The sequence below is a fragment of the Agrilus planipennis genome, unplaced genomic scaffold (genome assembly GCF_000699045.2).
Source record: "Agrilus planipennis isolate EAB-ADULT unplaced genomic scaffold, Apla_2.0 scaffold63, whole genome shotgun sequence".
Lineage (NCBI taxonomy): Eukaryota > Metazoa > Arthropoda > Insecta > Coleoptera > Buprestidae > Agrilus > Agrilus planipennis.
Window position 1 is genome coordinate 116,173 of NW_020439363.1, and position 24,118 is coordinate 140,290.

Below are 24,118 nucleotides of genomic sequence, written 5' to 3' on the forward strand. Positions count from 1 at the left end.
ACAATGTGGCATTATAAATCATTAAGCAGTACTTTCTCAGTTGCCGAAATAGATAAGAACTGCAGCTGTGTACGTTGTTGAAGAAGACGATCCTGTCCCTCCACCAACCATCAAACAAGCACTTGACGCAGCGAAACTATTAAAAAAATACTTTTTATATAATCAAATTGATCCAGCAGTATCTCAAGATATGAGTAAGATACATAACCAAATACAATTAAAATATTAGAGCAGCAAAAAACATCAGACGAAGATAACAGGCTATACGCAATGTATGAATAATAATGTTCGTGTGCAAAATGTGTACTATATTGGTAAATGCATATTATTATAGAATAGTAAAATAATATCTTTTATTTCTTTCCATTTAACGACCGCTCTTTATAACGCCGAAAAATGTTCAGTCCCTTAAGTGTCGTTATATAGAATTTACACTGTACTTGCATTTAAAATGCAAATACAAAATAATAAATATCTATTTTTATCTTGCATTCAATGATTTTTTGAGAAAAACATTTTGTATTTTATTTAAAATACATTTCCAAACGTATTTTCAATTTGTATCAAACATTATTATAAAATGTTGAACGAAAGTTGTTCACATTGGCCATTGAAGATATTAGGAGCTTAAAAAGGGGACAAAGAGACATTCCATGAATGCCTTCTAATTCATTAACTGAAGAGAGCTCAAAAAATTCTAAACTTCTTGGAAATTGATAATGTAAAATATTGGATCAATATTGTTTTCCGGGTCCAATATGATGGTCCAAGGAACTTTGAAATTCTAAACTGATATCAGCACTTGCCAAATCACTACTTAGCAACACATTACGAAATTCTATGAATTACGACAAAACAAGATCGAACTGATACACGCCAGCTGCATAAAACTGAAATGCAACCCTATTTTGTTCTGATTTTTCACGCTAAGCAAACTATTCTCTAATTAAAACAGGTGACAAAGGCAAATAAGGAAACATATAGAAGAATTATTTGCAATCTTCGCAGCTGGTGATATAGTGCAATTACTATTAGTCTAGAAAAACTCCAATGTTTAAAAAACAGTGAATGCCTGCAAGGTTTTCGTAGAAAATATTTTATAGTTAAGTAAATGTAGAAAATTACATGGGTACTACAAAAAAGTATTTATTTGAAAATACGTATTTTGCATTTAGCATTTAAAATACAAGAGGAAGATCTATTTTATATTTGAAAAACAAATCAAAAAAGTATTTGCATTTTGTATTTTAGTAATTTCTTCGGGTCACTTTGCTTATAAATGGTTCTTGAGGAGGACTTAGGTCACGAACGAATAAAGCTAGTTAACAAGAACATATATTAACAACTTAACAAATACGCGCGTAAAGAAAAGAGAAGATACTTGTTCTGCTGAAGGCGGAAGGCGAACTCATTTTATAGTCATGAAAAATGAAGAACTGTTCTACAAGGAAGGAATGGAGAGGGTAGTAGATACGAGTAGGGAGGTATTGAAGGATGGAAATTTTAAGATTAAAAATACCAAGAATTTGATGGCAGTGCCAACCACCGAAGAAACCGATTGTAAAATTGCAATTATACCTAAGTACCTAAATAACAAAACAGATTTGGTACCTATATCAAGTGTAGATTATTAGATACCTGTCGATTTATTTTACTACTGACTGTGAAATAAGTATCGAGCTTTAGGGTGGGGATTTAAAAGCACAAAGGTAGAGTTCTTGGAAACGCTTTTCAAGTAGGTGACGGACATGCAAATAGATATATTGACTTTCCAGGTACCTCTGGTTCAAAGGCACAACAATTCAATTATCAAATAAAACTTTTTAACGGGGTTTATTATTATAAGCAATAATAATTTATTGCAATATGCTTCATCATCATCATAAGGTCGTCAGTCCTAAGATTGGTTGGACACGTACCTCCACTCTTTCATATCCTGAGCTAATCTTCGCATTAACCTAAAACTAGAACAACCCACATCCTTAACTATTTGCGAACAGTAGGTAATCTAATCTAGGTCTACCTCCATCCCTCCCAACTCCCGTTTCTGCCTTTAATATGTCTCTGATTAGACCTTCATGCCTGAGAAGGTGTCCTACCAGCCTATCTCGCCTATTTTTATTGACTTCCACAGAGTCTTCTGTTCTTCTATTCTTTCTAATACCTCTTGATTTCTAATCTTTTTTACCTACGTTATCCTTTTCTTTTCTGCCAAGCCCACTGTTCATGTTTCGCACCCGTACAATGCCGCGCTCCAAACACACACCTTTAACAATCTTTTTCGAATTTCTAAATTAACAGTTCGCGAGCATAGAAGTGACTTCTTTTTATTAAAGGCGACACGACCTAGCGCTATCCTCNCCCACATCCTTAACTATTTGCGAACAGTAATCTAATCTAGGTCTACCTCTACCCCTCCTAACTCCCGTTTCTGCCTTTAATATGTCTCTGATTAGACCTTCATGCCTGAGAAGGTGTCCTACCAACCTATCTCGCCTATTTTTTATTGACTTCCACAGAGTCCTCTGTTCTTCTATTCTTTCTAATACCTCTTGATTTCTACCCTTTTCTACCTACGTTATCCTTTTCTTTTCTGCCAAGCCCACTGTCCATGTTTCGCACCCGTACAACGCCGCGCTCCAAACATACACCTTTAACAATCTTTTTCGAATTTCTAAATTAACAGTTCGCGAGCATAGAAGTGACTTCTTTTTATTAAAGGCGACACGACCTACGCTATCCTCTGCTTTATATCCCTACTACACCTTTCGTCCTGACTTACCAGACTTCCTAGATATCTAAAATCAGCCACTTCTTCTAGTTTTTCGTCTCCTATCTTTATATTCGCTTTTTCCCTACTTTTTCTTCCCTTGCATATCAGTATTTTAGTTTTACTTTTATTTATTTTCATACAGAAGCAATATGCTTCCTTTTTTATAAATTAGGCTCTCCATTATAGATTGTAATATGAATACAATATTAACGAATGAGTATCAAAAGGCATAAGTACAGGTGTGTCCATCATCAATTAAGTTTAGCTGACCAAACCAATTTTACGAATTTTCATCATTCATCGAGAACCTTCTAAAAACCCCGTGCTTTTACACTGATGTATCAAACAACAACAGAGCAAAGTATAATTATCTCCTTCCTTAGAATTGGGAATGGAAGTGTAGGCCAGCGATCCCAACAGAATAATGCAACAGGATTCTTATTAAAGCTGCAGGTAATTTTTACAGAAGATAATACATCAACCCTATTTACAACAAGATATACAAATACCTGTTTGTTATCTCAGTAAATTTTAGAATTTGTACCTGAAATTTCGGTAATTCTAACAGAATCTTTATCATATACGTAGAAGCGAAAAGGACCTACATAATCCGATATAGACAAGCTACACAGTAAAACATTCGCGCAAAGAAACAGACGTTTCAAAAATTCATCAGGACTTTTTGGTGAGGATAAACGTATGGTTTAGGCAAAGACAACTTGTCCGCATGTTTTAAATTAGCCCTTCTTGCCAAGGTCACTTTTTCTGAAATGAAACGGCTATATACCTATACATAGCTATATATATTCAGAGGACTCGTTGGGGTCTATTCATATTTATAGCTGCTGAACAACCCAAGAAAATAGAAATAAAAGTTTATACCGCCTGCCGCCTCTAACTTTTCCTTTTTCTTAACGTCTCGTCCTGGTCGAAGTACCGCGTGTTTGACCTCTCTTTGTCTCTTTGTATGTTAAAAGTTCTGAATGTCTCGTCTGCCAGTTCTGATGTACGTTTTCATAAATGAAAAATTGGCGAGAAAAATACATGTGCAACAGATAACAGAATGGATACAATAAGTAATTTAATGTGTTCTGCATAGGTCCTCAACATAACAATAAAGAAAAATACATCAAGCTATATTTATTTATAGTTTTCTTTTCATTTTAATCACAATTGAATCAATCTGTCCCTCTGAAATTTATGAAGTGTTTATTTTAAATCACAATTTCTATTACTGAACATGTAGATTTTTGTACTATTCTATGTACAGTGTAAACTCTTTATAACGTCACTCGATTTAACGACAAACTCCTTAAAACGTCGAAATTGGTTGACTTTGGTTGGTTTAAATTGTTTTCTATATAAATTACACTCTATATAGCGTCACGCTCACTCTATTTAACGACAACAATGCGGCATTATAAATCATTCAGCAGTACTTTCTAAGTTGCTGAAATAGATAATACTGCAACTGTGTACGTTGTTGAAAAAGACGATCCTGTCTCTCCACCAAGCATCAAACAAGCACTTGATGCAGCGAAACTATTAAAAAAATACTTTCTATGTAATCAAATTGATCCAGCAGTATCTCAAGATATGAGTAAGATACGTAACAAAATACAATTAAAATATTGGAGCAGCAAAAAACATCAGACGAAGATAACAGGCTGTACGCAATGTATGAATAATAATGTTCGTGTGCAAAATGTGTACTATATTGGTAAATGCATATTATTATAGAATAGTAAAATAATATCTTTTATTTCTCTCCATTTAACGACCACTCTTTATAACGCCGAAAAATGTTCAGTACCTTAAGTTTCGTTATATAGTGTTTACACTGTATTTGTATGATGAATGCGGTTTATTGTACATGTTGCTTTCGATATACGTATATTGGATACACAATAGTTTCCATGGATATTTCTTTGGACGGTGATCTAGTGGAAGAGCTATGTGCAAAATAAATAATTTAATATTGGTGGGTATCGCACCTTGTAAATAACCCTCAGATCCACTGACAAATTATGTCATAAGCATAATCGCACCTTAAATGACTTGTAGAGTTAGGCTACAAAAAATTATTGTGTGACAAGAAAAACTTAAACCGTTAAATCATAATTTACATGGTGGAGTTTAACACCCTATAGCGAACATTTAGATTCGTTGTCAAATTATCTCATAGTTCTAGGTTCTAGTCATAATTTAAATGACTTAGAACCTAGGTACAAAAGATAGTTGTGGGACAAGAACAACTTCCACTGAAAAATAATAATATTGAAGGGTTTAGCAAATAGTTTTACTGGTTTTACCTAATTTAAGTAATTCTTAAGAGTTTAGATGATAAAAATTATTGAGGATCAATAAAAACTTCCAGTGGAAAATAATACTTTAATATTAAACAGTTTGACATTGCGTAACTAATCCTTACGCATAACTCCTCCACTAGATCACCATCCAAGGAAACTATTGTGTATTCAACATAGGTAAGTATATCGAAATTAATATACACAATAGTTTCCATTTGTAATTATTTTGACGGTGATCTACTGGAGGAGTTATGCGTAAAGATTAGTAACACAGTGCGAAACTATTTAATATTAAACTATTATTTTCTATTGAAATTTTTACTGATCCTCAATAATTTTTATCACCTAAGCTCTAAGAATTACTTAAATTAGGTAGAACCAGTAAAACTATTTGCTAAACCCTTCAACATTATTATTTTTCAGTGGAAGTTGTTCTTGTCTCACAACTATCTTTTGTACCTAAGTAGTTTCTAAGTCATTTAAATTAAGACTAGAACCTACAACTGTGAAATAATTTGACTGCGAGTTTAAGTGTTAATTATAGGGTGTTAAACTCCACCATAGTTATGATTTAACAATTGAAGTGTTTTTTGTCCTACAATTTTTTTTTTGTATCCTAACTCCACGAGTAGAGTGTAGAGTGCGATACCCACGAATATTAAATTATTATTTTACAGAAGAAGTTGTTTTCATACCACAATTCTTTTTTATAGCTAAACTCTGAGGGACATTTAAAATAAGATTAGAAGCATGAGATAATTTGAAAAAGGGACTAAAAATTAGAAATACCCGCACCAATATTAAATTATTATTTTTCAAGAGAAATTGTTCTTGTTCCACAATTGTTTTTTATATTCAAGCTCCAAGAGTCGTTTAAAATAAGATCAGAATCGTGAGATAATCTGCCAGCATGTGAGAAGGTTAGTTATAGGGTGTCAAACCACTCCATGTTAAATAATGATTTTACGGTTACAATTTTTCTGGTTCCACAATACTTTTTTGTAACCTAACTTTACGAGTCATTTAAGGTAGGATTATTCTTATGGTATAATTTGTCAGCGACTCTGAGGGTAATTTATAGGGTGCGATACCCACCAATATTAAATTGTTATTTTACAGGAGAAATTGTTTTATTTTCCCATAATTTTTTTTTATATCCAAGTTCTAAGAGTCATTTAAAATAAGATTAGAACCGTGAAATACTTTGTTAGCAGTTGTCATATTATACGAGGGTGGATTAATAAGTTTCCGGCCTGACCAAGAAAAACAAGGTTTTTAAAAATTTTTTTTTTTTATTTCTCAACATAATCTCCTCCAAGGCTGATACATTTCTCATAGCGGTGTTCCAGTCTATTAATGCCATCTCTATAGACTGATTCGTCAAGCTCCTCAAAATAACCATTTACAGCTTCGATTACTTCTTCATTGTCCGCAAATCTCTTACCGCCAAGCCATTTTTTGAGATTAGGGAACAGAAAATAGTCACTCGGGGCTAGGTCTGGAGAGTAAGGAGGGTGCGGCATCAATTCAAACTTTAGATCGTTGATTTTAGCCGTCGCAACGATTGACGTGTGCGCTGGTGCGTTATCGTGATGAAACAAGATTTTTTTCTTCGCCAGATGAGGTCGTTTAATTTTCACCTCGTGGCTCAAACGTTGCAATAAGTCTGCGTAGTATTGACCAGTGATAGTATTACCCTTTGCAAGGTAATCAATGTATATAATACCTCTTGCATCCCAAAAAACAGTAGCCATAACCTTGTTCGCCGAAAAAATTGTTTTTGCCTTCTTTGGAGTTGGTTCCCCTGGTCCAATCCACTGTTTAGACTGTTCTTTGGTTTCAGGAGTGTAGTGGTGGACCCACGTTTCGTCAACGGTTACGAATCGACGCAAAAATTCGCTTGGATTACGCTTATACAATGACAAATTTGCGGTAGAAATGTTTTTTCGAATCAATTTTTGGTCGACTGTTAGCAAACGCGGCACCCATCTTGCACAGAGCTTTTCCATATGCAAATGTTGGTGCAAAATATGTTGCACACGTTCATATGACATCTTACAGGTCTCAGCTATCTCACGCACTTTCAATCTGCGGTCTCCCAGCACTATTTGATGAATTTTTTCGATCATATCTGGAGTTGTGACCTCAACGGGGCGTCCTGAGCGAGGCCCATCAGAGGTGCTCACACGACCCTTTTTAAACTCGGAAACCCACTGCTTAACGGTTGAATATGACGGGGAGGATGTCCCCAGTGTTGAGTCCATCTCTTTTTTAATTTCCTTCGGCGTTAACCCCTTCAAATAAAAGTATTTGATGACAGCACGATTTTCCTGCTTTTCCATTTTTACGAAAACCACAGAGGCGTCTTGTTCAGCGTGCTGTCAAACCTACACTAGCAAGGAGATCGGGCTGAAACTATAGCTACAAGCTATCCAAGGATGGTACTATAGAATGTCACCTCAAGGTAGGCCTAGTGGCGTCATCTCTTGGTTAGGCCGGAAACTTATCAATCCACCCTCGTATTATGCTGTTATGTTATTACTGGGTAAAATGTAACAGTTACTGTTGATATTGTACAAGGTTGTTGATGTTTACTGTGGGTATATTCATACTACGTACGTATGTAGGTTTTATACATAAAGAGCACACTGAAATGCTTTGCTTGTTAACCGAATAATACACATGTACCTATTCAAAACAAATTACGTGCAAGAGATGGAAATTGCTTTAACAACAATCAGTGGTCGCGTTTAATGAGTATAAAAAAATAAACAGCTCCTTCCTTATTGTATATCTTGAATGCTCGACACTGTTTTAATGGTCATCGCCACAGAACCATTCAAAAATGTAAAATGCGAATAACGTGTAAGTCTATCTAATTAAATTAATAGGTACTCGACATAAAAATGTTCAGTCTCTCAGAGCCTCTGAAAGCGAGCTTCGAGTCTCCGTCTCTCATAGAAGGATCCTCATTTCGTATCCAGTCTTTGAACGAGAGACTCGAATCTCTAATTAACAATTTTATCGTTCGAGTCTCTCATATAGAAACTGTGAGAGATCTATAAAAACACCTAGGCAATAACTGAGACACTGTGAAAGACTTTGAGAGACGCTGAAAATTTTTGTCTAGGGTATCGTTTTCAATGATGAAGAAGACTAAGTGCGTATGTTTTCTCAAGAATTGTCAGATTTTGATCAAATGCACTTACAACATACATACGTTCGCTTCAGTCCCTGAAGAAGGTAACCTTGTTACCGAGAAGTGCTTCCGACAACTACAGTGTTGTGTTTTGGCTATTTTGTTTGTTCTACAACATACATAGTTTTGTCTGCAGTTTTACAATATATGTAGGTCTTTTTATTCATTTGCCTCTAGCTTTTTCCGGCTTACATTGAAATAGAATTAGATTTTGACCCTAACTATGAGTCCAATTTTAATTTTAAGTCCACTTTTTTAATCCCTTCCAAACCCTAGTTTTATAACAGTGATAACCCCTTCGAAATTTGTTAAATGATTCTATTTCTTCAAACATGATGATATCTTTGGTAGTGATCTTTTTACAAACTACATCAAAATCTATCCAGAGGATCCCAACTTTCATGACAACCCCTCAATTCATGTGCTCGCGAGTGGTTAATTTGGCAATCCGAAAAAGATCTTTTATTATTAAAAGAGTAAGGCTCTATATGGGTGCAAACGTAGACAGAAATGTAGAAAAGTAGAATAGATGACGCTATGAAGTAATAAAGAAATAGGGAGATAGAATGGGTAATCTGAGTGATACAAAGGACTATTAGGTAAAAGCAGAAACAAGAGTAAAAAGGGTGGAAACAGTAGAAACCCTTGACTAATAGAGTAGATAGGTAGTAGTGGAATGCTGTTACTTTTTGAAAAATGCAATGAACAACTTAGTATAGGAAGGTGTAATTAGATCATTTGTACTTTAAAATTTTTAGAGAACACCACTATTTTTGTTTTTAATTTTGAAGAATATTGCTTCACCCAATATTCGATAAAAGTTCGCCTCACTTCCACCAAGCAGATTCATATTTCATGAACCTATTTGGATCGAATNTTTGTTTTTAATTTTGAAGAATATTGCTTCACCCAATATTCGATAAAAGTTCGCCTCACTTCCACCAAGCAGATTCATATTTCATGAACCTATTTGGATCGAATCTAGGCATTTGGGTACTAACCCAACGAATAAAACCACCAAATAGAAACTTTCGATGTTATCTCAAATTTTTATGAGCAATATACTTGTTTGTTTTTTTATTCTTGATCCGGCTTTTAATGGAAAAGGAAGAATTTTATATCTCTTACGTACATTTATACAATCTAATACAAACTCAAACTTCAATTATTCCAAAAACTGAACAGTTACTTATTTATAAACCCAAAATGGTAATAAAATTTGTTCCCATGCTATGCCAGTGGGAATGCACTTTAAAACCACCAGTTATCTACCTCGAGGTGTTTTTATCTGCAGGTATTTTTGAATTAAAGTAAAAAAACAGTAATAACACGTCGTACAGTTTAAAGTTTATACACTTTTATGGCAAGAACGTTATATTACAAGAATCATTCTTTACAGAACTGCTTTTCATCAGGGCGTGGCTCAGACTACGGGAGCCTCATAACTTAAATGCATCGCGTCTCTCGTAAAAGAATGCGCTCAGAAAATGCAGCAAACTGTTTCAATCATGTACCTACTTTTAATAACTGACCATTAACATGCACACATGGATACTAGATACATTAAATGCTAGAAATCATCGCCGATCGATAAAAAAAATCGAGGAGATATCAGCTTAGTATGTGACAATAGTACAAAATTTTAGTTTATCAATTTGTTCGCAGTCTAATTGGTTAGGTTCGGAATTGAAAATTCGGCTTTCAAAATTTGCTGTTTGGTAGGAAGTATTCTAAGCGACAAACGAAGCAGACAGGAATAAATAATAGAAAATTTTAATATATATATTTTGTTAAAATGAATTACAGACGGCCATAATTCGTCTCATTTTCAATTAATTTAATCTTTAATACGAATAAAGTACACTCAGAAAAATGCTGTAAGAACAATTACTATAACGTTGTAGGTAGTAAGGTTCACTAACGGTAAACTTAAATTTGACTATAAAATTGTAGTGGTAAATGTAGGGGAAATATCGACAGAGGCTCAGACGAATTCCTTACAATTTGAATGAAATATTTACAACAACAACTTCGTAAATTTCATTACAATATGTAATAAGATTAAATAAATTTTGTAGNAACTTCGTGAATTTCATTACAAAATGTAGTAAGATTAAATAAATTTTGTAGAAAATATAAAGATAAAATGTAGCAATTTTTATTGAATATTTATTTGCGTTTCAGTTGTAAACAAATATGCTACAATTTTGTATATTTTTTTTGTTAATAATTGTATAGAGATATGCTACAACGAAAAGTAATTTTTAAGAGGAATTTGCAGTACATAACGTTGTAGTAGAGAGACAAACAGTTTGTAGGAAGAAAAGTAATTACAATATTATATTAATTTTCACTACAACTTGTTTCTGTCCCTATAATCGCTACTAGTTGTAATGAAAAGTTCTACAATTGTAGAAGTTTGTTCTGCAGTTTTCTCTGGGTGTAACATTGGCTTTTTGAGTATTTACTGCATGAGTTACTTACGCAGACATTAGTCAGTACGAAATTCAATTCGTTTGAAGAAGCTAATGTAGTTGTGGCAAAAAAGTTTGCGAAAATGTTTCTGTATTAGTATTTAAACAGATATTCTCATCATGTAAAAGTCGAAACAATTCAATAATCTAATCTCAATTTAAGAGAGCATAATTTTCCTTTTAAATCATCATTTTCATTAATTGTGTTATGCTTACGCCTACACTTATAATTGTTGTATATTTTACACGACTCGGAGAGATTTTAATTGTTTCTTGAAATTCCAGAAGAAGAAAATTGTTAGAAGATTCACGTGTATCGCGATGGGAGGTTGGCCAAAAATAACCATTGATGTTTCTGTACACATACGCGCGTTTTTTTGTATTCAAGCAAGCATACAAACGAATACACATATGCATACATATATATGCACATAAGTTCTTTGGCGTTCTTTTGTTCTTGAAATAGACAGCGTTATTGTAAGGGTGACAAACACAAAACACATGTGCATGTATGAATACCAAGAAACATGCAAAGAACAGAAAATGTAAATATTTATCATCACTCAGAGAACGAATATTTAATACAAAAGGCGGAATTTAACCGAATTCCTTTAGAAGAAATACAGATACGTATAATAGTCCAAATTATTGCACTAGTAGAAAAGTGACATAATTTCAAAGTTAATAATGTTCTCCCGAACTACTAAACCGATTTTTACGATTTTTTAATGTAGTTCTGTGCTTGCAATTATCTTTGGTCATATACAGAGTGTATGAATGATGATAAGTTTTTTACGTAATGATTTTTACGTAAATTTTCCAACACTATGAGGTGTTATGGCTAAATTGGCCGAGATCTATCAGCATCATGCTGTTAATTGTACCTTCTTGGGGTACATTTTGTTTTCTTGATTTGCAATACGATAAAGAATACACTCAATAATGAAACTTAAAATGTAAGTACCTTCTTTGAAAATAAAATAATGTCCAAACAACTCTATCTACTCTAAGAAATCTCAAATTATCCCACACGGTCTAGCGTCTCAATGTCTACCTCCTCTAAATATCCTTGTACTTCACGAAAGATATGTTTGTGGCTTTGTATAATTACTTACATGCATTAACGAGAAAGAGATTAATACCAATGTAGTTACAGAGCGACAGGGACCAAATGTCCCGATTTAGTTGTCTAATTATTTGTCAAGAAACCCTCTACGTAAAGAAGCAAGCTGCGTTTGTGCAATACGGAAATTCCTTCCAGATCTTTAGGTACTGAAATTTAATGTAAGCTTTTGAATTGTGACCCATCAAAGTTCTCTAACTTTCTCCTAAATGTTATGTTCGAGTTCGAGAAAATTCTGCGTTACTGTCAAACTTTTTAAATTTTCAAACATAACCAGTCTCAGATAACGATGCCAGTAGTGTATTTCGTTTGTGTTGTCTTTTCCTACCGTAATTTTATGATCGTAACCTAACCTCTTTTGTTGCTGTATTCCATCATATTATGTTATTAAGTGGGTCACTGAAAATTTTCATTTTTAAACTAGAGCCATTGATTTTCGCTGCGGCTGATTTTTCCCACGAAATAGAAAAATTCGAACTAGAGAAATAGAATTTAAAGTGAGTATCGACCTACCTACCTATTTGTTCTTAAGATCCCTAACAATATCATTTGTTTGCTGAGTGTACATGTAGAGTGTTATTATTTATTAACGTTATTAATTATTATAGGTAATCAGTTATTATTNATCAAGAGGCGGAAGGGGTATGTAAAAGTGGTTGTGCAGAACAAAAGAGTACTTCATTTATACTTTGTGTAAGAAAATGCATATCTCCCACATGTTTTAAAGAAGTTTATGAAAAAGATCTGGTAGTACTTTTTTTGATTATATTCAATATGTTTAATTACTTATAATTTTCAAACTTTTTCAGATTGAAGAGGGTGAAATCGATGTAAGGTTTAATTCATTTAAAGGGTGCTTCATTCAAAGACACAATAACTATTTCAAAACTTGAATTTTAATCTTAATGTTTTGTATTAATTATTATTCACCATTTATGTTATGTTATAATATGAACTAAATAAACAACTAATTTATACGCTTTTCAAAAATAAAAATAAAAAAATAATATATGTACGTTGTGTGATTAATACGAAGACACTTAATAAAAGCAAAATGATAATTAAAAATAAGAAAATGTTTTTCATTTAAAAAATGATCGCTAGTATAGGCAACCAATTATGCGTATGAATTTCCTAGGATTTGTAGCTGTTAGCGCCCTCTATTTGGCCTTGACTTTCCGTACCAGAGTTAATTAATGTCGTTTTAACTACTCTTTCGTAAAATTGTATCATATCTTGTACAAATTATATTCTATAATTATATAGTTTGGTTACCAGATGTTTTCTAGAATCCGATATGAAGCAATAAATGCATAAAATGCTGCGAGCATCGAAACAGATAAATACTTACATCAAATTTATTTTATAATTAATTTGTAAAAAGGAATATTTTTGCAGTATAGTGAAACCGCATTTAAAAATATTACATAGGTACCTTCGAACTTATGTATATATTAAGGCAGCATAAAAAAAGCAGAAATAATTTTGTATCTCACAGCTAATAAAGTTTATAGCGAAATATAAGATATTACACAAAAAAATACAGAGAACGCTTAAGCGTACAACGAAGATGCTTAAAATAGCTCAATATAATTCAGTGAATACAAAGAATCCTGTGAGTCAATGCAAAACATACAAGCATAAAGCCGGTTGAGAACATGACGAAATTTGGTCGTAATCGCGGGAATAAATTCTTGTGTTACCTCTTCGTACAACTTACCGGATAATACATTCCGTGAGGAGGAAGAAAAAAAGCCCCTGCGCCCCACAGTTTGAAGGTTGTTAGAAACTCGATGTCATAAAACACTGCACGAAGCAAACGCTAGAAATTTGTTTACAAATGGAGCACTTTCGTCGGCATACAAACTAAAAGTTGATTAAGCAACGCCCGACTAGGGTGCGAAACAAGCTCAACTACCCCGGCTGCGGCAGAGGGGCATGAATACACATGGTGGGGTCAACCCGATCAATGAACGGAGAATCGTGCGCATCACAAAACGAACTTGCCCGAATGAACTCACCGCGAAATTTAATGTGAGAGTAACTTTTCCAATACAAAATATCTACTTCTTATTTATTTTAAATATAACTCTACAACAACAACAAATATCTAATATAATATTGCATCTCCTGTACGCCATTATAATATATGGAATATAACGGTTTTTGGATAATTGGAGAGCATGTATTACTGGTAAATAAAGGAAAAATAGGATAAAAAGGAATCATACCCATATTTCAACATTTAATCGTCGCCACTCTGCGTCCATTTCTATTTTCAAAAGTTCCTTGAAACTTTTTTCAAGTTTTTTAGACTGCATTTTCATTCCAAAAGATGTAGATCCGTTTAAACCGTTAACTGTTATTTTCGAAAATGGCAAATAACAATGCAAAACAGTTTGGCCAATGAAAAAACAACAAAAAATAAATGCATTGTTGAAAAGGTGCATTCATTTTGTTTTAAAGTGAAACTAAACATTAATTGGTAAAATAAAAATGATTACCAAATAAGCACGGACGTTCTACAGGTTGTATATACGGAAATAATTTTTGAGAAAGAAGAAATAAATTACTTGGTAGGGAGAAGCTACTTACTGACATTGAAAAAAATGCTCGAAATACCGGTTTCTCTAACGCGATTTAACCTTGCATAAACATTTCTTTAAAATACTATCTGTGAATAGGAATTAAATGAATCATTACGAAAACCTTGCAATTGTAATCTAGCTTTTATAACACATTCATTTAAACACAACAAAATCACCTATTGATACCCAAATATTTATATTATCTAATAGTACAATTAGCATATTAAAGTACAAAAAAGCAAAATATAAAAAATTAAACTATACATTTATCTGTTATATACTGCTTACCCGCTTTGGTGAAGAATTTGCTGATAACAAAAAACACAATAAAACAAATTAGAATCCGCAAGTGGTTGGCGCCATAAGCAAAAGCAACAAATCTAGAATTGATTATGATTTCATAGAAAATGATTTTTAGAAGTAAGGGGAAGCTAAAGGTGGTAGGGTTGAATAGAGTTCAATGAGAGAGATAAAATAATAATAAAATGCGCGCGCACTTAACACCTGAATACATGCAGTCCTTACCGGCTTTAAGTATTGATTCTATTATCAAAATTTTTTAATATTACTTAAATTTTCCGTTATTTTTTTATAAAGGAATTGTTTTATTAATAATAATGCAATTCCCAATATATGCGTTTATCCTCTTTTGTTTTATTAGTGAGAATTTAACTAAAAAAGTGACCTATTCATTTACCGAATTTCCTTATAAAGAATCAACTAAAAATGTAGGTGAATTTTAAAAAATATTTGTAGATGTAGGATTTAAAATATCATTTTTTTTTTAATTTTAATACGTACTGATAATCTACTACTATAAAATGTTGAATTTTATTAACTTTACCAGGAACTAACTTATCAAGAGGCGGAAGGGGTATGTAAAAGTGGTTGTGCAGAACAAAAGAGTACTTCATTTATACTTTGTGTAAGAAAATGCATATCTCCCACATGTTTTAAAGAAGTTTATGAAAAAGATCTGGTAGTACTTTTTTTGATTATATTCAATATGTTTAATTACTTATAATTTTCAAACTTTTTCAGATTGAAGAGGGTGAAATCGATGTAAGGTTTAATTCATTTAAAGGGTGCTTCATTCAAAGACACAATAACTATTTCAAAACTTGAATTTTAATCTTAATGTTTTGTATTAATTATTATTCACCATTTATGTTATGTTATAATATGAACTAAATAAACAACTAATTTATACGCTTTTCAAAAATAAAAATAAAAAAATAATATATGTACGTTGTGTGATTAATACGAAGACACTTAATAAAAGCAAAATGATAATTAAAAATAAGAAAATGTTTTTCATTTAAAAAATGATCGCTAGTATAGGCAACCAATTATGCGTATGAATTTCCTAGGATTTGTAGCTGTTAGCGCCCTCTTTTGCCGATTTGTATGTAGTGAAAATTAAGAACAGGGTCGTAATGAGTAATTGTTAATTTAAATATTCAGTTTTTTATACTGAAAAGGTAACATTTAAGAGAAGTTTTATTCTAAAACACAATTGACCGTTTTAAAACTGATAATCAAGATTTTCTTATTATTATTTGTAATAGTATTATTATACTATTTACAGTATTTCTGAAATATAATTTATACAATATACTATTGCACAGGATACTAGCAGTGGGAACAACAATAATTAAATAAGCAAACAATTTGTATATTTTTAAAAAATACTAATTAAAATCAGTGGCAACTTAATATAGCCTCCTTTTTTGTGAAAGCAAACACGAATATAAGAGACAGGACCGTAATGGGTATATTTACAGTAAACAAAAGTACACAATATTTTTTTTAATTATAATCTCTTACCTTTGACTAACAGATGAAATCTAGAGAATCTAGACGTGTGGTGTAAGATGTCCATGGAATTTTTCATATTAATGTAGAATTTACAGAACCATTTCGAAGTATTGGATGTCCTTGGCCTACTATCAATGATACACTCTTTTTCATCAGAAAATACTTGAGAGGAAAAGTAGGAGCAGAGTGATGCTGAGGTTTTATAGAAAAAATAAATATATTATCTAACAAAAAATTAAAAATTCGAATAAAACGATCCAACTGATTAAAGTGCAAACAAAATTGCTGCCTCCAAAGTCTGGTGTCCCAATTGTACCTGTGCTTAGGGTGGTTCTTATTAGAGTTTATGTTCTTCTGAGTAGATCCTCGGGGAAATATAGGAAGGAAGACAATTATGGCATATGGGAAAGATTATTTCACTTCACCGAAAGAGAATGGAAAAAAAAGAAAATAAAAAGTACTAATGGTTTTCTCTTTCCATCTAATAAAACATAAATTTTTCCCAAGTTAGAATCCAAATTATAATAATTGAAATTAGAAAACATTAGGCGGCCGTTTGTTCCGAAGTAGCTTTTTCGTTGAGATTTTGAGTACTTTCGATATTAATATCTTATGAGCAAAATAAAATAATAATTATCATGGAAAAGCTGAAAAAGAAAGAGAAAAACAAAAATTAATAACTCATCTCATAGATTACTTTGTCGTCTATATTTTATATTATTGCTACCTACTATTCAAAGTGTGCAAATATTGCATTACTTACAGATCCGTACTTAAGCTTAATTTTAGAAAACGTATTCTTTACACATACAGTAGAACTTAGTTATAGCCAACTATGTTAACAAGGCAACTTTTACTTCTGTCGAACGAGGTGCCAAAGGGCCAATACGCCACCGACCGTTTCAAAGTTTTGTAGCAACACAAATATATCATATATCTAGTGGCAGACATTCGAGGCCCTAGCGGGGAAAAGAGTGAAAATTTGCGTGTCCAAATTTGAAAATTGGTTAAAAAGATGTCAAAGTTATGAATCATTTCCTTCAATTTTGCAAAAACATATTTTTGACAAAGCACATGTCACTTTACAACTCTACCGCACTTTTTTATCATACAAATTAAAACATGCTTGATCCACACTGCAAAGAGGGAATTGGAAAAATTATGAATAATTTCCTTCGATTTAGCAGAAATAGATTTTCGTTAAAAAAGCATGGTCCATTGCGACACCTTGCTGCTCTTTCATAACAAAAAAGTTTATATTAGCTAGAACAGCTGTAATAAATAGAAACATTTCGCAGTTGGAAAATTAGCTACAGGGTGTTTAAATTATGAATCATTTCTTTTGATTTCGTAGAAACATCTCTTCGTTAAAGCCCATGTCACTTTCCAACACCCGATCCCACTTTTTTATCATACAAATTGAAACTTGCTTGAACCACAGTATAAAGAGTGAAATTTTGCGCGTCCAACTTTGAAGACTGACTAAACAGCAGTCGAAATTGTGAATTATTTCCTTAAATTTCGCAAAAACACATTTTCATCAAAGCACATGTCACTTTACAAGGCTCTATCGCACTTTTATAATATACAAATTAAAACTTGCTTGATTCACATTGTGAAGAGTGAAATTTGGTTAAAATGGTGCCAAAATTATGAATCATTTCCTTCGATTTAGCAGAAACATACTTCCGTTAAAAAGCATGGTCCATTGCGATACCTTGCTACTCTTCCATAACAAAATTGAAATTAGCTTGAACCACTACTTCATAGTTGGAAAATCATATAAATCATTTTTTTCGATTTTGTAAAAATAGATTTTCGTCAAACCATGTTTCACTTTTCAACATTCTGCCGCATTTTTATATCATACAAATTAATACATGTTTGAACCACCCCGTAGAGAGTGAAATTTTGCGCATCTAAATTCAAAGATTGGTTAAATAGGAGCTGAAATATTGAGTAATTTCCTCCGAAAACACATTACAGCTTAAGACATCCTGCCGCGGTCTTGTATAATAAAAATTTAAATTGCATTGAGCCCGGTGGATCTTGTATATTTGGAACCCCATGCTTAAAATTTTTTGGAAATACTTACTCATAAAAAAATTAAAGGCAAACAATAACTCGTATGTTTATAATTTTATATGGAATACATAACTTATGGAATGCATGTTAATTAACTTGCGGGCCAGATGAATCGGGGGCCCAATGAAGGGGTAAATAAGTTTGAGGACTAAAATTGACATTACATTAGTGTTTGCGTTATAACCGATGTTGCTATAACCAAGTTCAACTGTAGTTAATAAGCAATAAATAAATGTATATAGTTACTTACTAAATGTAATAAAATAACAATTTCAATTTTCAGTTGTTAATTATTCAAAAGTTGTAGGTAGATGAGATGCAAACGTAACAATAGAAATATTATTTTAGAATACCTGTCATGGTGAATCAGTTGATCAGTCATGACGGCGGAACTGTGGGTTTTTATATTAAATGATTTAATAAATTATATTCTTTGTTTCAAATAAATATTACAATGAATACGTTATCGTTTAAGAGAAATAGGCATTACTTTTACCGATATTTCTAGGTATATATAAACATTATACGTACCTACTTACCTTAACACACACATATCACTTTCACAACACAGTCTTCTTCACTACACTCCCTGAAAGACATAAAAAAATCAAATAGACCAAGTGGCAAGAATCCACAAACAATTACAGTACTTATGGAACGAAAAATGTGAACTGAAAAAGATAATTAAACAACCGAAGGAGCTTCATAACGTCTCAAATTGTGGTAAAACTTGCCACTCAATTCTATTTGAAACAATTCAGTTAGTATTAGTGACTTACTTGGTAGTTTCTAATAATAAGAAACCTGAAGTTATCGTTTGACGTCCAAGACACCTCCGCTCGTCCTTCGTGCTCCATGTTGATTGATTCAGGGTACCAGTACCATAATCATAATATTCCATTGTACACTGCACTACACATATCACTTTACACCACCGATCACGAACGGCACTGACTTTACGCGAACGAATTTGAAGGGAACTCGTATAGGTCGAACGAACAGTTATTGTTCTTGCAACAACCTGAAATAAAAAAAAATTGTTTACATAACTTTTTGATTTTGTGCAAATATAAAGGAGAATCAGATTGTAAACTGGATTTTATTATTTAAGTTCGTATTTGATTAGTTGCATATACTGTAGAACCTCGATAAGATAAAGACCAAGGGAAACGTAAAATAATTTGAGTTATTGAGACTTTTACTCACTAAGGGTTTAAGTTTAAGTGTTAAAATTATAGATTTCTAGTGACTTAGCAAACTCTTCCCCGTTTTCCATTAGTGTAGGTCTATTAACACTGAAGTTTTTACATATTTCTACACTGTCTAAACCATGTAAACAAGCATTTTGCTAAATTAGGAAATTCAGCAATTCTTCCATAGAAGATTTTCTCCCGATTCAAACCACTTTTCACTGCTTACTGAGGTGCAATGCCCATATTATTCCTTTAAGTTATAGAGGGTTTTTATTTTAAGTAATAGAGGTTTTGGACTCTCAGGGGAAGGAAACGCAAAATTTTATGAATTTATAGAGGTAATTACGTTATCAAGCTTCTACTGTATTACTTTCTGAATGTTTGCTTAATTTGAGATGCATAAAATATTTTTTTTACAAATTGCATATTATTTACCTACTGATTCACAGGCAAAAGAAACACCAATAATCATCAATGTTTTTGAATAGTATATAAAATTATCGATATATCGATTAAAAGCTAATTTTTAGCTAATATTTTTATTTATTAGTAGTTTCTTATTTTGTACCACTACTAATATCAATTTTGCATATTTCATATAAATGCTGTAAATGTGTACCCAAAAACAATTTGAATATAGACTAACCGAGATATTTTTATTTACCGTATGCTAATACGAATATGGATATTCGCAAGTATGAGAGACATTTATCGGCATTTTTATAAAAAATCGATTACAATTAACAAAACAGTACTTAAATGTTAAAAAACAATGCTTTTTATAACATTGAATTAGAATGACAGTATAAGTGGTAACCTAGGACCTGGAAGTTTTGATGAAAATACCGACGAAAACGTAAATTGGTGAAAAAATTTATACATACATCTACTAAAACAGTATTTACAGATAACATTTTAACTATTCTACGAATTCTGGTTGTCGATTTTATCCCGAAAAAAGTATTTCTTACCTAAGAAATGCAAGTCCTATTGCGACAGTCACACTGCTTTAGAAATGGACGCCGCCTACAGGCAATTTTTGTAACCTCTAATTTCTAAGCACTCTTTGTTAAAGTACCGTTGTTAAAAAATTGAAGAGCTTTGATCTCTTTTTTTTTGTTTNTAATAATTGAAATTAGAAAACATTAGGCGGCCGTTTGTTCCGAAGTAGCTTTTTCGTTGAGATTTTGAGTACTTTCGATATTAATATCTTATGAGCAAAATAAAATAATAATTATCATGGAAAAGCTGAAAAAGAAAGAGAAAAACAAAAATTAATAACTCATCTCATAGATTACTTTGTCGTCTATATTTTATGTTATTGCTACCTACTATTCAAAGTGTGCAAATATTGCATTACTTACAGATCCGTACTTAAGCTTAATTTTAGAAAACGTATTCTTTACACATACAGTAGAACTTAGTTATAGCCAACTATGTTAACAAGGCAACTTTTACTTCTGTCGAACGAGGTGCCAAAGGGCCAATACGCCACCGACCGTTTCAAAGTTTTGTAGCAACACAAATATATCATATATCTAGTGGCAGACATTCGAGGCCCTAGCGGGGAAAAGAGTGAAAATTTGCGTGTCCAAATTTGAAAATTGGTTAAAAAGATGTCAAAGTTATGAATCATTTCCTTCAATTTTGCAAAAACATATTTTTGACAAAGCACATGTCACTTTACAACTCTACCGCACTTTTTTATCATATAAATTAAAACATGCTTGATCCACACTGTAAAGAGGGAAAATTGGAAAAATTATGAATAATTTCCTTCGATTTAGCAGAAATAGATTTTTGTTAAAAAAGCATGCTCCATTGCGACACCTTGCTGCTCTGTCATAACAAAAAAGTTTAAATTAGCTAGAACAGCTGTAAATAGAAACATCTCGCAGTTGGAAAATTGGCTAAAGAGTGTTTAAATTATGAATCCTTTCTTTCGATTTTGTAAAAAGAGATTTTGGTCAAACCATGTTTCAACACTGCCGCACTTTTTATATCATACAAATTAATACGTGCTTGAACCACACTGTAAAAAATGAAATTTTGCATTTGGAAAACTGGTTAAAAAGGAGCCGAAATTATTAATCATTTTCTTCGATTTCTTAAAAACAAATTTTCGTTAAAGCGACTGCCACTTTACGACACTCTACTACACTTTTATACCACGCAAATTAATACATGTTTGAACCACCCTGTAAAGAGTGAAATTTTGCGCATCCAAATTCAAAGATTGGTTAAATAGGAGTCATTTCCTTCGATTTCGCAAAAACACATTACAGCTTAAGACATCCTACCGCGGTGTTGTGTAATAAAAATTTAAATTGCATTGAGCCCGGTGGATCTTCTACATTTGGAACCCCATGCTTAACTTTTTTAGAAATACTTACTCATAAAAAAATTAAAGTCAAACCATCAAACTCTTAAATAACTCGTATGTTTATAATTTAACATGAAATACATAACTGATGGAATGGAATGAAGGGGGTGAATAAGTTTAAGGACTAAAATTGACACTATATTATAGTGTTATCGTTATAACCGATGTTGTTACAACCAAGTTCGACTGTAGTTAATAAGCAATAAATAAATGTATATAGTTACTTACTAAATGTAATAAAATAACAATTTCAATTTTCAGTTGTTAATTATTCAATAGTTGTAGGTAGATGAGATACAAACGCAACAATAGAAATAATATTTTAGAGAATACCTGTCATGGTGAATCAGTTGATCAGTTACGATGTCGGAACTGTGGTGGGTTTTTAAATTAAATGATACAATATTCTTTGTTTCAAATAAATATTATAATGAATACGTTATCGTTTAAGAAAAATTGGCATTACTTTTACCGATATTTCTAACACTAGGTATAAACATCATACGTACTATACCTACTTACCTTAACACTTTCACAACACAGTCTTATTTACTACACTCCCTGAAAGACATAAAAAAAATCAAATAGACCAAGTGGCAAGAAACTACAAATAATTACAGTATGTGACGAAAAATGGGAAATCAAAAGGATAATTAAACAACCGAAGGAACCCTATAACGTCTCAAATTGTGGTAAAACTTGCCACTCAATTCTATTTGAAACAATTCAGTTAGTATTAATGCGACTTACTTGGTAGTTTCTAATAATAAGAAACCTGAAGTTATCCTTTGACGTCCAAGACACCTCCGCTCGTCCTTCGTGCTCCATGTTGATTGATTCAGGGTACCAGTACCATAACCATAATATTCCATTGTACATTACACTACACATATCACTTTACACCACCGATCACGAACGGCACTGACTTTTCGCGAACGAATTTAAAGGGCAGTCGAACGAGCACTTATTGTTGTTGCAACAACCTGAAATAAAAAAAAAATTGTTTACATAACTTTTTGATTTTGTGCAAATATAAAGGAGAATCAGATTGTAAACTGGATTTTATTATTTAAGGTCGTATTTGATTAGTTGGATATACAGTAGAACCTTGATGAGATAAAGACTAAGGGAAATGTAAAATAATTTGAGTTATTGATGTTTTTACTTGCTAACAGTTTAAGTTTAAACTTTAAAATTATGGATTTCCAGTGACTTAGCAAACTCTTCACCGTTTTCCATTAGTATAAGTCCATTACCACTAAAGTTTTTACATATTTCTACAGTATCTAAATCATGTAAACAAGCATTTTTCTAAATTAGGAAATTCAGCAATTCTTCGTCTTTTACATAGAAGATTTTCTCCCGATTCAAACCACTTTTCACTGCTTACTGAGGTGCGATGCCCATATTATTCCTTTAAGTTGTAGAGGGTTTTTATTTTAAGTAATAGAGGTTTTGGACTTCGAGGGGAAAGAAACCAAAATTTTATGAATTTATAGAGGTTATTACGTTATCGAGGTTTAAATTATCAAAGCTCTACTGTATTACTTTCTGAATGTTTGCTTAATTTGAGATACATTTACAAATTGCATATTATTTACCTACTGATACACAGGCAAAAGATGCACCAATAATCATTAATGTTTTTGAATAGTATATAAAATTATCGATATATGGATTAAAAGCTAATTTTTAGCTAATATTTTTATTTATTAGTAGTTTCTTATTTTATACAACTACTAATATCAATTTTGCATATTTCATATAAATGCTGTAAATGTGTACCCAAAAACAATTTGAATATAGACTAACCGAGATATTTTTATTTACCGTATGCTAATACGAATATGGATATTCGCAAGTATGAGAGACATTTATCGGCATTTTTATAAAAAATCGATTACAATTAACAAAACAGTACTTAAATGTTAAAAAACAATGCTTTTTATAACATTGAATTAGAATGACAGTATAAGTGGTAACCTAGGACCTGGAAGTTTTGATGAAAATACCGACGAAAACGTAAATTGGTGAAAAAATTTATACATACATCTACTAAAACAGTATTTACAGATAACATTTTAACTATTCTACGAATTCTGGTTGTCGATTTTATCCCGAAAAAAGTATTTCTTACCTAAGAAATGCAAGTCCTATTGCGACAGTCACACTG

The 24,118-nt window shown here is 32.1% G+C and overlaps 1 protein-coding gene and 1 long non-coding RNA gene across 6 annotated transcripts in view; one reads left to right on the forward strand and one right to left on the reverse strand.

Moving 5' to 3' along the window:
• Window positions 1–14,837, reverse strand: part of LOC108743015 (RNA binding protein fox-1 homolog 3) — a 94,988-nt gene extending 80,151 nt beyond the window's left edge. For 2 of the 5 annotated variants that reach the window (XM_025978834.1, XM_025978832.1), the window contains exon 1: window positions 13,599–13,854. In XM_025978834.1, coding sequence (XP_025834619.1) covers window positions 13,599–13,610 — 12 coding nt within the window. In that variant the 5' untranslated portion in view covers window positions 13,611–13,854. Of the gene's footprint in view, window positions 1–13,598; window positions 13,858–14,754 lie in introns of those variants that run through there. The other 3 variants (XM_025978831.1, XM_025978833.1, XM_025978825.1) reach the window with 3 other exon arrangements.
• Window positions 14,838–14,930: 93 nt separating this feature from the next.
• On the forward strand, window positions 14,931–15,675 carry LOC112905770. The gene is made up of 3 exons (XR_003231996.1): window positions 14,931–15,194; window positions 15,314–15,445; window positions 15,508–15,675. It is a non-coding gene; the product is annotated as an uncharacterized LOC112905770 (long non-coding RNA).
• The last annotated feature ends 8,443 nt before the right edge of the window (window positions 15,676–24,118 follow it).